This window comes from Periophthalmus magnuspinnatus, chromosome 9 (genome assembly GCF_009829125.3).
Source record: "Periophthalmus magnuspinnatus isolate fPerMag1 chromosome 9, fPerMag1.2.pri, whole genome shotgun sequence".
Classification (NCBI taxonomy): domain Eukaryota; kingdom Metazoa; phylum Chordata; class Actinopteri; order Gobiiformes; family Gobiidae; genus Periophthalmus; species Periophthalmus magnuspinnatus.
In genome coordinates this window covers 16,479,890-16,493,737 of record NC_047134.1, presented here as the reverse complement: position 1 = coordinate 16,493,737, position 13,848 = coordinate 16,479,890, and the positions used below count along the sequence as shown (strand labels likewise).

General features: G+C 39.0%; 1 protein-coding gene across 1 annotated transcript; it reads right to left on the bottom strand.

The window, feature by feature from the left end:
* Positions 1–25: 25 nt before the first annotated feature.
* trpm6 (transient receptor potential cation channel, subfamily M, member 6) lies at positions 26–13,664 on the bottom strand. The gene is made up of 40 exons (XM_055224028.1): positions 13,578–13,664; positions 12,483–12,562; positions 12,245–12,283; positions 11,894–12,083; positions 10,923–11,136; positions 10,589–10,713; positions 10,327–10,498; positions 10,022–10,196; positions 9,823–9,946; positions 9,662–9,734; positions 9,488–9,588; positions 9,248–9,382; positions 9,057–9,107; positions 8,844–8,978; positions 8,641–8,766; positions 8,257–8,528; positions 7,526–7,754; positions 6,722–6,874; positions 6,488–6,634; positions 6,289–6,417; positions 5,975–6,226; positions 5,572–5,746; positions 5,340–5,454; positions 5,078–5,274; positions 4,869–4,998; positions 4,346–4,733; positions 3,715–4,132; positions 3,539–3,636; positions 3,369–3,468; positions 3,259–3,299; positions 3,131–3,198; positions 3,034–3,059; positions 2,909–2,959; positions 2,724–2,789; positions 2,304–2,599; positions 2,143–2,225; positions 1,862–2,067; positions 1,538–1,589; positions 1,350–1,462; positions 26–297 (listed from the first exon to the last, which is right to left on the bottom strand). Exons 1-40 carry the CDS (start codon positions 13,578–13,580, stop codon positions 209–211), a joined length of 5,637 nt encoding a protein of 1,878 aa, XP_055080003.1. The 5' UTR covers positions 13,581–13,664; the 3' UTR covers positions 26–208.
* Between the last annotated feature and the right edge of the window lie 184 nt (positions 13,665–13,848).

Here is a 13,848-nt window from a genome sequence, read left to right as displayed (position 1 = left end):
AATGCATATTTTATTTGTTTGCTTTTTTATTTCCAGGAAAAGAATCAACTGGTTTACATAAACCATATTTTTTTTTATATACAATAAACATGTGAGAAAAGTGGCAGCAACTCATATCATGAAATTATTTTGTAGTATATTTTTCAAATAACTGTGTAACTAAATGGGCACTTTTGAGTATGAGATTCTTACGTCTCTTAATTCTTGGTCAAAGGTTGGGTCCCAGTCCATCGATGCTTTTCTCTTCATTTGCTGATGTCGACTCCGCTGTGCTGCCCATGGCATGCCTCCTTAAATCTGAACAACAGCAACATCAGTTAGCTACATGTCGCTCCAATAACACAATCATTACCACAAGAAAGAGAATACTGACAGGCCTGGGAGGAAGTCCGTGCATCTGGCATGAATAATTTGGTTTGATTTGTTAGATAAATCTTGGAGAGGACACAAGAAGAGGAAGAGGAAACACAACGCACCTTTGAAATATCAAAACAACTGAGTCTGCATGTTTGCATTTGTGGGTTTGTTTGTGGAGCCTGTTTGTTTTTGAGCACAGTTTCTTTCGAAGCGCTTATCCTCTAGATGCCAGTACCGTGTCTACCCAGAGACATTAATTAATAGCTAATCAAAGCTAATGTCTCAGCAGCACATTGCCAGCACAAAGACATGATTAATATCTAATCAAAGGCCATGGAGCACAACGCACAAAACAGGGCCCACCCCCAAGCCCACAACACCACCGTTGTTATAGGAATAAACCAACATTGGCGGCTTAATTAGTCGGCTGTTGGTGCGTGCCGTTTGCATTTGAAGTTCTTTGGGAATTATCTCCAATATTTTCAGAGCCAACGCGGGCCTCCCGAGTGACGACACAGAGGCGACATTTCAGCACACACACACACACAAAAAAAGCTAGAAATTAAGTATTAATGATAAAGACAGGACAGGGAGTTGTTTAATCTAGCTGGAGCTTTGGAGAATATACCACAAATACTGTAAGTGCATCTGCTAAATATTTTGGTTTCAGTTTTACATTTGAAAGACTAAAAACAAAATTTTATGATTAAATGCTATGCACAAAAAAATTTGATAAAGTTTTACATCTTTTCTATCGATGCTCATTAAAGAAGTTACCATTTCCTTTGACACTCAAAAATGAGTAGTGTAATAAAAATCTGTATTTCTGCTGACACAAATGTAAAAAAACCATCATTGACCATAAACCTTTGATCATAAAATAGGTTCAAACGTCTGCATTTTACAGATATTTTACATTTTAACATTTCCTTTTCCCTCCAGCTCACTTTTAAAGTACAGTCTCTGTGATGTCACACGAATGCATGACCCACCTGACAGTCTCAGTCTCCGGCAGTAGGCGTTGCATGAGTGTTTATGAAGGAAGCCGCTGATGGCCGTCTGCCCAAGGTTATCTGCACCAAACAGCATTTCATCTCTGCCACTGCTACAAGGGCATCACAGACAAACAACTTCAGAGAAACACCATTAAAATGATGGTCAGGCATGACATATGTTGCACCTGTGGTTATCTGCCATGATGACTGTTGGATCTGTCAGTTCCTCACCAACTCCTGTCAAGGCAAAAACAAATAGTTGCACAGACTAGATTAACAACATCATAATAAACATTAAATATAGATACGCAGACAGCTCCCTCCATTCTGACAGGGACCTTGACATAATGATACTTTATGACCAAAGGCCAGTCTCTTATTGTTTTAAAATGCAGCTTTTTCTCAAAATTTGGCACATTTTTAAAGTGTTATATTTATTTTCAGAAGACCTCTAAAATTACAATTTATTAGAAAAATATTAGTGGGGGCTAATGTAATGTTGAAAACACCTTGTATATCGAGCACTAGCATCTCCCTCTGAGAGTATTCATATGTCCAATGAGAAAAAGCCAAGAGAATTTCTTCTAAAAGACATCTAGGCATGATCTCTTGTCCAGTGTTGTTGTTGAACTTTCTGAAATCGCCCGGCAAGTTTCTCTCAATAGTAAGCCACTGTCCATTTGAATGCCAGAGGACAAGCATAACATCTAAAAACCTGCAAAAAAAGGAAAAAAAGAGACATTTTTCACCAAACATGGACAATATTAGTAATATTAAATTAAATACACACTGGGGTGAGTAGTAGATATTTTCAGGTTTGATATGGTTGAACACGTTCATCATCTTTTGTGCAGCTCTTTGTTGCTGGATTTCCTTTAAACCAAACAAACAAAATATGATTTAATAGATTTTACTTTTATTAATTCAATTAAGATGCAGTGTCCACTTCACTCTTAAACAAAGTTGTAGTGCAGTGCTGCCATGGAAGTGTCTTTGCCAGGTGCGGACAACCTCTTGATGAAATGCTTTGACCACATACACCTGTCCAGCCCTCAAGACATCTTGTTCTGCCCAGGTACACAGCACCCTGCGGCCTTGACGAAGACCCCCATACAGAGACCCCTCTTCACTGGACAGGGGCTGCAGAATGGCGGAGAGGCCCTGGGACGACCAGGATGAAACTGTGCAAGAGCCCCCAGACCCAGAGGGCTCCTCCACCAGAGAGTAGATGCTCACCTCCTCACCTCCTGACAAACGCACAACACATCAGGTCCAAGAGCTATTTTAATGCAGAGCATTATGTAAAGTATGCAAAATTATATATATATTTTTGGTTTGTTTTTTTACATAAAAAAGCAACTTAAACATTACCCATAAGAGACACGGGAGTAAAAAGGATATCATGGGCGAGTCGCATCAGATTGTTTCTTTCCATTGCTGTTTAACAAAAAAGAACACTTAAACACAATGGCAAAATAAATATTGTTATAAGTGCAATCTTCACAAGTATTATGTCATCTGAAATAATCTATCAGACCCATTGTAAATACCATTACCTGAATAATGTGGATACAAATTTTCACTGGACTGAAACATAGAAGTCCTGACTGCAACAACAGCAGCCATTCAGTCAACACATTTGCATTACAACTTAAAAACTTAAATTTATACAGTAAGCTACCTTCATTAGCAGTAGCACTTTGGACACTGAAATTGAGATAGTTTTCTGGTTTAGTGAGATACCATATTTCATTGTTGTACTAAATAGCAAGACTTACGAAGATCTCCTGACTGATTTGGCCCAACTGTTCCAGGCCGAATGAGGGGGGCTCCATAAATCCTGGAGGTAAAGTTAGTTACTGTATTAGTGCGCTAAATATGTCTGTAAACATGGCTACTACACAATATTTACCATTTGTCTCTGTAAGAAATCCACTGGTTCGATATCTGAAAAAGATATATCTTTCATAACTGTTCGATTGTGTGATTATAATTGTGTGATTACAAAAACCTTACTGAGTTGACTGAGGCTTGTTGAAGCAGACCAACATCTGCCTTCTCCTTTAAATGTCTGCCGTCTTCTCAAGCATGCCTCCGATAGTTCTGATTGCATGGCCTTCAAAATAAAACACCTTAGTAAAAATAAAACTGCTGCATCTATTTCCATACAGTATGTGCCATATTACAGTGTGAGGTAGGCTTTCTTGTATCTTGACTGTCTTCTTGTTGTCTGATTGCTCTTTACCGTCAATGTCGTCAATAAAATCAGAGGACTTTGACCATCCTGCAGGAAACAATAAAACTTAATTTCAACATGAACATAACCGGTATTTCCTAACACAAATGATCAAAGATGGCTCACCTCTGCCCTTAATGGCTTGTAGCTTCTTGCCTTTCATCATTGGTTCATCAAAATGAGAGAATGATTCCTGATTTTGACTTAGAGGTTTTCCAGAGAAAGTAAGGTTCTCCACACTTGAAGACAGAGACCTGCAGTACTCATAGGGGTGGTTCCGGGACAACCGAGACCATCCAATATGCTTGACAGGAGACTTCCACTGACTTGAGTTTGAAGATGGAGGACTTGCTTGTATACTCCCAGAAGAGAATGCTGGATTGGTTAAGCCTTCTGAAATGTCTTTATGCTCAGATAATAGTTTAACCTTGCTAGAAGACTTGAAATCAACATTCTCCTGTGTTTTCTGCTCATCTTCTTCTACCTTGGGATTTGAAGTTGACTCCTGTGTGCTTTGGTAAGTCAACGGATAATGACACTCCTCCTGTGGGACAAAAACATAAAATCAATATAATTAGATAATGTAAACCTCAACTTAATGAAACTGTTTTTGAATAACATGCACTGGTACCCAAGCATAAAGAGAGGCACAAACATGTAAATAATTCAAATAAACCAATAAACTAAACTGCATAAAAGTGTAGCATCAGTAAACAGTTACAACAACATAGTATAGTTTAAGAGTTAATAGCAATACCCTATATGTGTGTCCTCTTCTGCCTGCTCTTGCTCCTCCATGACACTCTAGTGAAATACGTCGGCCTGCTGCAACATTACAGTCCTTTAACAGTGATGATGGTGTGCTTTTACAAGGTTTACAGTAGAGCAGGTCTGTCTTGTTTGTTTGTGGCAGGCTGCAGCTGTGGGGTACGACAAGACGGGACGATGTGAGTGACTGACACTGCCCTAAACGTGCTTCCTCCTGATGCAGGCTCTCTGAGGCTGAGAGTAACGTTAAAGTGTCCACAGCCAGAGCAGACAAATCCTGCAGTTGTCCCAGCCGAACATCCAAATCTGACAAACTGTCTTGAATGGAGTGGACCTTATCTGAGACATCCCAAACTGTCATGACAATCTCCTCTGCTCTGTAAGATGCAATATAACAAGATTTTAAATTAGATTAAGAACTTCTGTTTTTATTAGAGACAAGCTTCTAGAAACAACTGTTGGAGTTTTACAATGCATCTTGAGCAAACTAAGCACTGATTCAGAACACAAACCTCTCTGCTGTGGCCTTGATTGCAATTGTCTGATCCCTGAGGTTCCCCTTTTTCTCGTGAAAATAAGTCTCAACACATTTCTCTTCAAATTCATGCAGCTTCTTTCTACATTCAAAACTCAAGTAGAGCTCTGCAAATATGTGGCATATATAATATAAAAATGTATGTGCCATATGTATATCAACATACGGTAGTTACAAACTACTCACTCAGTCCTGAGCCCCTCTCTTCTTTATCTGCATCTCCACTCAGTTTCTTGTAGACAGCCTTCAACACTAGAGCTAAGTGACTGAGGAAAATAAGCGGCGGAGGAAGCCATGGTCTGTCTTGATAAGTCATTATGTAGCGGTAACGATAGTATCTCCATAGCTTATTTGACGTAGAAGCCATATCAAAATAGATGTTGCTAAAATTTAACAAATTAATCTGTTAATTTTGAATACTTGCAGCGTATTTGTAAAAAATACTTACTTGAAAAATGCAATGAGGATGTTGACCATGATGATATATTGCACAAACATGTAAACAGCCTGGAGGAATGGGGTAAGAAAGGAGGCAGGGGCACATGGATTTCCATCGTCACATGCTAAAGATAAATCACATGCACATTTATCAAGTAATGTTTTGCCTTTTAATGTAGACAGAAATGTAGGAGAACTTTTGCTTAGTAATATTGCTTTGGAAAAAATCATCTATCAATTACTATCAATCTCTCCTGCGTAGACCTCTCCATAGATCATCCAGTATGGCTGAAACACAACGTCCCGGGCCAGGCTCCAGGACGGTTCCTCGTCTGGTGACAGGATGGATTTTCTGGAGACTCCAAAACTCAGCAGCACAATCGCCATCATCACCACAATGAAAAACATGTTTCCTGTCTACAAAGAAAAATACAGAACTGAACCATCAACTCAATTGGAGACATTTCACAAACAACTATACATTCTGCTCTCATGGTTTAACTTTTTAAGTAGTTGTGTGCACCTCTGTGTATCTGCACTATAATGCATTGATGCATTTTAAATTGCTACGGCTTAATTAAGTGACTACATGATATTTGCTGGATTAGCATCTACAAAAATATACTAGTTGCATATAAAACACACCATTTTAGTGATCATGGTGAGGTAAGGTCCTGCATGTTGATTGACTGCCAGGAGATCCAGCACTCGGATAAACCAGAAGATGATGTCCAGGCAGTAGCAGATGCGTCCGGCTGTTCGATAAGGCTCATAGTACCAGCGCATCAGAAAACCAAACACAAAGAGGATGATGGCAATGAAATCGGATATGTTCCAGTATTCAGAAAACCAAATCTTCAGCTTCTGACTCAGTTTCCTGGGCTCGGACATGAACACCTAAACAAAAGATATTTTAGCAGATTCCTAGCCAATACTACTCCAAATTAGAAATACTTTACCTCTCTAATTTTTTCCAATGCAGTAGAAAACACAAATGCTATAACCAGCCACTCTTGAACACTTGGCTGGTCATCCATTTTGACCAGGACAGTGTAGGAGAACAACATTAGAAATGTCAAATATGACATCTACAAAGGAAAACAAATTTTACCAAAAAACTGTAAATGTGCAAACTGAAATTATATTTTAAAACCCTACTGTGTGAAACCAGAACTTGACAACAGGAGCGGTGTAAAATTTGTAAATCCGAGTGACCCAGGACAGGCACTGGTTGGACAGTGAGGAGACTGTTTCAGAAAGACATCTGTCATGGGAAGATACAGCGCGCTCTGCATCATCACTGCCCTGAAAAACATAAGAGGGTGATAACTGCGACACTCGAACATTTGATTTTTGCAGCCAGGATACAGAGACCTAACTAAAGCATTTCACCATGTCATCTGCTCCCTTGTTTATCTCCAAAGAATCCACAGAGTCGTGCTCAAACAACATGGCCTCATGGGACTGTGGCACATGGCACATTTCAGCTTTGCTTTTAAACTCCAATATTAGGATGAAAGGCGGCAGAAGAAGACTCAGTATTATCTGGAAAAAGAAAAGAGTCCCATTTAAGGTTAAAAAGATGAATATGCATTTACCCTATTAGAGAGGAGACAGAAAGAATTGTAATATTTTGGAATGGTGAAAATGTGCTAAACATGAGAGTTTATCAAGATGATTATAAACGTTCAGTGCAAATTATTGGCCTTCCACAGTAACAGTAATGTCCTCTAATTTTCTGAGTTTGCTTGTTCAAAATATTTGTTTTATAGGCAGACGTTAATAACTAATTTAATTTAATTTAATCTTTGGGTAGTTATAACACTACGGTGTTTATATACCCTATGCCCTAAAGCTACCATCTGTAAGTAGATTTGATTTTTTCAATTGGCCTTTGTGCAGGGTCACCTGTGGTCTCTGGTCTTCTCCTGTCAGGCCAAAGCAGGCACGCTATCAGAAAGCAGTAATGTAAATAACTAGTGGTGCTATGTGAGAATACAATAGGGTCAAGTTGGCCAAACTAATTATGAATGGTAGCTTTGATGTATGCATGTATGTCTGTATATCAAAGTGCATTAGTATGTTTTTGAAAGTTACAAAAGGGCCTTAACGGCTGCAAATATTACATAGGAAATTTCAGTATGCTATATAATTTCTGCCTCAAACTTATAAAGCCATATATGCTACACACTGTACCTTGAGGAAGGAGTTTTTGCGCATGTTGAGAGAGCCGGTCCAGAGGTCAGTGAGAAGGGTCTGGGTGCAGGAGTGCGACACAAACGGCTGGTGTCCAGATGAGACGGCCATTTGCAGACAGGTGAAGTGGCTCCACGCCTCCATCTCTGACGTCAGCAGCTTCATGGCCATCTGCTCATTCTGACGAAATGCACAGTCTAACACATCCACTGCCAGCTGACCAAACTCCCTGAGACATGGTCAAGAGAAAAAAGGTTTTTATTATCTGCGTTTAGCAAGTCCTAGGATCTCAAACATTTAACAGCTGACATAACATACATATTATGGTTAAGATTTATCCTCATGAAAAGACCCTATTTAATTTAGATATAAATGTATCATTGAATCGTCCTAAAGAGCATGTATTGAGCTGGAAGGTCTGAATACTATAGTCAAATTTACTGTTAAACTGTCCCTGTACTGTTTTACCCTGTTTTAACTTTGTAATTAGCCAGGCTATTATTTCATTATGCATATGTGATTGTTGGCAAGTGGAGGAGCAAGATTATTATAGTGTGTATGTACAGCCAATCCACCTAATAAAAAATAATCACATTAAACATATGTACATTTTAAGTTTTCAATATTTCTTTCAAAAATGTGCCCTCTATCTGAGAATTTAACATTATTGAACACCAGATTCTGAACCCAACCAACTTTCTATCTTTGAACCCATTTAAAAATTTGCTCACAGTGAATATGCATTGAAACGTTCGGAAATGTTGTCATCCATGCTGCTCAGCCGTGCCTCAGTGGCCATGGAGCGGTAGAGCTTGCAGGCAACTGTAGCACGTGCAAGGGCCTCTTCACCGTGTTGCCAGAGAAACAGCGCCATCTGTTGTCGCTGCTGCAGCACTGCCCACACAAACAGGTCATTGAAGTTAAAAGAAAAGTGCAGAGGACTGTCACCAAAAGTAGGAGGGAGAGGCATTTCTTGACTGAATCCTGGTAAAGCATCACAATCCTATGAAAAAAGAAAAAGCAAAAACATACAAAATTAACTACAACATAGTATGAACTGCTTAATTCAATACATAATGGTAGACCTTCGGTTACTTATGACTTATGTCACTTACCTTGTGTTTATATGGCTGAGCTGTTCTAAAGAAATGAAGGTTTTGAGAACTTCTTGTCTGTATTAAAAGTAGTGGTCCCTGTCCCTGGTGTTGTTTGGACAGAGCTGAGCTGCCCTGTCGACCACCCTTTTATAAGTCCAAAACACGTAATTATTTACGTAATATTGTCATTTTAGTTTTGACCTTTAAACCTTTATTAAGACCTTGCTCCGTAAGTGGTTGTATGCAGCCCTGAAGTGTTTCCTTGTGTAGGAACTGCGGTACGCTCCTCCAATCAAATACTCGATAACCAGGCCCATATCAATGATGGAAAGACGGTATGTCAATGGCAAAGAGGTCTAAAATATGCACAAAATTCTCATATTTAACAAGATGTTTAGTTATATTTAGAAATTACATTTCATATATTATCTTACTTGTTTCACATCTTCCACAAGACGATGAAAAAAACCCTGCCCTTGGGTGTGCTGCAAAGAAAGAATAAAGGCTGTTTTTATTTTTTTACATTAATAACGTCTTATGAATTATGATGAATTATGCTAACTAATAAATAATGGTGACATAGACTATCTTTAACATGTCATGAACTGAACTGCCTTATACTAACTGTGTTGTAAAGTTCCTCTAGTCTATCAACAGTGAGGAAGCGGCTCATTGTCATCCCATTATCTATGAGGAGTTTGACAAAACTGACACGGTCCATCACCAGTGCATCCAGCATGGTCTGCTCCAACGACCCCTCCTGAAACAATGATTGGCAATTTGTTAGAGCTTATCAACTCATTCAGTTGTCAGTTATACACTAGTTATATGTTCAATAACCTTGACCAGAAGTACTAAATCTGACCTTCCAATGATGCCCATAAACCAAAACATCTTTCCACGCAATGTCAGACCTGTCCCAGGCCAGGGCCATCCTCAGCTGCTCTGCGGCACTGGTCTTGGTACCTTTGAGACAATGACTGAAGAGTAAAAACTTATCTTATAATAATTTTCAGAGTGAAAACTGTAGAACAGGTACCCTTCATCGTGGCTGTCAAAATGGCAGCATCTGGACTAACTTGGTCTTCTGATTCAGAGTCATAGATTGTTATCTAAAATTGTAAGTTAAAGTGAAAAATATATTCATAGTAATATGAATTTTAACTGTACATAAACATCAATAATATAGTTTTGCCTTACACACTGCCTATGATCCATACATTGCAGAAGCAGTGCATAAAGGTGAAAGGCCTCTGACTGATCAACTGCAAACACCTGTTTAATCCTCATGAGGAAGTCGTCTTTAATATCAGCCTCCAGTTCACTAAAACATAATATTTTTGTAATATTTGAATGTAACATGAAGATTACATTCATAAAGCCAACAAAGAGAAAGTACCTGTGAGTAGCAGTTTGCTTGTATAAGAAGGCTAGCAGGTCAGCAGCGCGGCCTGATCCTTCAAACACAAACACTGGGACTGGGGGGACACTGCTCACATAGTCCAACACAGTGGAGATTACAGCAGGACCCCCCTCCAACACCACACACACGACAGGCACCCCGAAGTTTAGTCCTATAGACAACACAGGATGTGGAACATGCAATTAAAGTCAAAGTATTAATTAAATAACTATTAACATGCTAAGCTGCATTCTTCTAAAATTTCACAACACACAGAACTGTACATGAAAAAAGGCACTTACGAGGGTGAATCTTTAGTAAGTTGATGTGTTTCTCCAACTTTCTTCTCAGACCTTGTTGGCAGCCATGTTTTCCAAGTGTCCCATCATCCACAAATAGGAAATGTGAGTGAAAACCATTTAGACAAGCACGTTTACTAAGAGGGTTACCAAGCGGCTGATACGGCCTAAACACCTGCACATAATCATTGCACAATTTATTATTTATCGCAAATGTGAGCATCAAATAAGAAAGAAGAGGGAATTTTAAGATTAGGGAGCATACATCTCGGCCGATTAGGTCTGCATTGTTGTCAATCACTCCCCATGGTGTGATTCCAACTGTGTTTCTCTTTCTCAAGTCATGGCCTCCATATATTTTCACTGCCTCGCCGACATACTTAGACGCACCTACAGATGTTTCAGTCAGTAATAAAAAGTTTTGACAATTGCATGTTCATTTTTTTCTACAACTAACCAGATCAAATCACATAGGTGTAGTAATAACGAAATTATGGAATAGTGTTCATTGACTAATTACAACCCAATTAATTTAAGAACACACCCTTGAGGTAATATATTGCAAAAGTTCAGTAAATTATTTAACACATTAGACATACCCGTATTAATGCCATTGGTTAGTATCCACGCCCCTGTACTGAGAGCTGCTGTCACCAGGCCTTTGCTGAATGCCTGCTCCACTTTGGGACTCAGAGAGAAGTTTTTGGAGCCTCCATAGACACTCAGCAGCAGCTTGGGCCTCTCCATCTGCCACTCCTTCAACATGAGGTGAAGTATGGCCTCTGGCTTCGAGTCCACCGCCAAACGCAGATACTAAAGTAAGGATTCTGATTTTAGAAAATTATCTTTGCAAGACAAATTTGACTTTGCATTTAGAAAATCTTCATAAACATATTGGGTAAACTATAATCAAGGTCAATAGTTTTTAATTGTGTATAAATAAATTTAAAAAATTAAAACTGGAGGAATTGTCATATCACACGCCATTGCGCACCAATATGTTTAAGGGCAGTACAGTGAGCTTTCCAAAAACATTAGTTTTTTGGTCTGTTTTGTTAACCTCTACAAAATATACATGTCTATAGCCGTAGTGCAATACACCTTGGTTAAATTCCATTTTTGAGGTTGGTGGTACACACATTTCCTCTGTCTTTTGCAGATTTAAAACATCATTCCATACTCTGTCAGATGCACGGGAAACCACAGTTCAGTGAATGAGAACCCTTCTTCAGATGTTGTGCTGGCTCCATGTTAAGTGTTGTAGAATGAATTGTAGTAGCCCGAGAGGTGGAGTTCTAATACAGGAGAAGTTTATTTACCATCAGCAGGGAGCCAGCACCTGGAGACATGAATCCTCAAAACATTGTGATAGTGTTGTCCGTTTCAATCTAGTCCAGTCTGGCTATGTTTCCGTTATAGGGAGGATTATACCTCTGATGAGCTAGGCCAAGATAGCAAGGCCTGAGCTGGTAGTGAGAGCCCTCAGTACAGAGCAGAAATGGAATTTCTCTAACAATAAGTAGTATCTATAGCAGGAGAATTAGCCTGTGCATGTTTACAATATTCTCACCTTGGCCCGACAGACACGTGTGGCTGTGTCTTCAAAGTCCACTATCCCATAGGCATCAGTGGGACTGGCCCAGGAGTGACGCTTCACGCACCACTCCTCGTCTGTGTCTGAGCCAGAATTGGGGTTTAGAGATATGGGTGGAATAAATTTCTCTGAAGAGTGCTCGCCCATCAGGCGACCACAACAGCATCTGGTTCAATACGAATAAAACGTGAGTGAACTGGATAAACTTTGCAGATAAGAATGGCATAAAAAACTAATAAAGATAAAAAGGGCCGCAATAAAAACAAAGAGAACCTGAAATAGAGAATAAACATTTAATTTATGTGTTTTGTTTAAGTTAATTCATACCTGATCAGGCTTAGACATACTTGACACACTGGAACACATCTGTATAAAAAACAGGAAGTCACACATTATCACAAGCATTTTGCATATTCCTGAAAAGAAAGGACAGAATGCCAAATAGCTCAGCTTTCAGAAATCATTACAAACTCCTGCTAATGTTTTACTATTGCACTTACACAAATGAGTGCATTCTGAGAAAATATAATAAAAAACTTTTGGCAGCTCATAAAACTGTAATTACCTGTGGAGGTCACGAGAAGAAGCGATAAACTTTACACACTCTCTCTTGAAGAAGGTTTCCTCAATCCACAATTTTCTAGACTGAAATAATAAAGGGTTTCTTGCACCTTAATAATAACGCTCCAAAAGATCCTGCTGTTTAATATAGACAATACAAATCAGGAAAAACCTCATGTGTCTATTTAAAAGATATAATCAGTGAGTAACCTTTATTTTAAAGCTCATGGATGGCCGATGGATGTGGATTCTCGGGCAATGGGAGCTCCTTTTTGTTCTAAATAAGTGTGAACTAAAAGTGTAACCTAACTCATAACTGTGATGTATAGAAGCTGGTGCACAGGCACTCGTAGTTACTGTGTCATTACGCATATACGTAATGTGAGCGCGAGTTGTTCTTAAAAATTATCAGTCGTCAAGCCTCCTGAGTCCTGAACATATTAACTTTATGTCCAATTGCTCTAGTTTGCTCTCCTCCCTCTGTTTTCCCCAGACAGATTTAACAATGGTCCACTCCAACAGAGCATTGTTTATAGGAAACATACACAAGGCCTTTCCTGAGATTGGCTGAAGATAAATTTGGTGTGCCACTTCCACCTTCTGTCTGTGTGACTGTAAATAGGTCAATAATTGCAGTTATTAGTCAATGCAATGCATACGGGAAACAAAGAAATAAAAAAAAGTTCTTAAAAATCTTGTAATTTTAGAATTGTAGAAAACAGAATACATTTTGATTTAAATTAGTTGGGCTGTACACAATATAGAGCTTTTATTCAAATATACTTTGGTTTGTCAGGCTATAGACTATGCTATGCAGCAATATGCTAATTAGCTACGTCAACTAGTTAGATGTCAGCAGTCATCAGATATAAAGATGTCTTATGGGATAAAAGTAATAGCCTACAGTAAAACAGCCAACACACAAAGTTTTCCCAACAAACATAAAACATCGGCACATTTGAATGATAAAATAAAACAATCACTTAAATTCAAAACATTCACATCTTAACTTCTAACGTGCGCTACCGTTGAACACTTTTTAAACGCGAAGCTAGCTGATTTTCACAAGCACGTGCAGACTAGAAAACGCAATACTTACCATGGTCGAAGCAGTTACTCTGTTAAAAATATTGTATCCCTGCTCCAGCCCCTTCCTCGCATCATCAGAGCTTTTGTCTTTTATCAGCGACTGGTCCAAAGGGCGAGGAGAGCAGTACCAAGAAAGCTCTGCGAGTTCATGACCCCCTCCTTCAAACACCTCTGGTCCACAGGTCAAATGGGTGTGGGTCGAGTACTAATACCAGGCCAACAATGCATGTTCTCACCTAAGTGAAGCATGCTATGCAATGCAAAGCTGCAATGTTTTCCTT

Coding starts and splice junctions, on each gene's coding strand:
- trpm6 (XM_055224028.1), bottom strand. Junction 9,108..9,247: donor TAGAGGAACTTTACAACACA/GTTAGTATAAGG, acceptor CTTTCTTTGCAG/CACACCCAAGGGCAGGGTTT. Junction 4,133..4,345: donor GAAGAGGACACACATATAGG/GTATTGCTATTA, acceptor TTTGTCCCACAG/GAGGAGTGTCATTATCCGTT.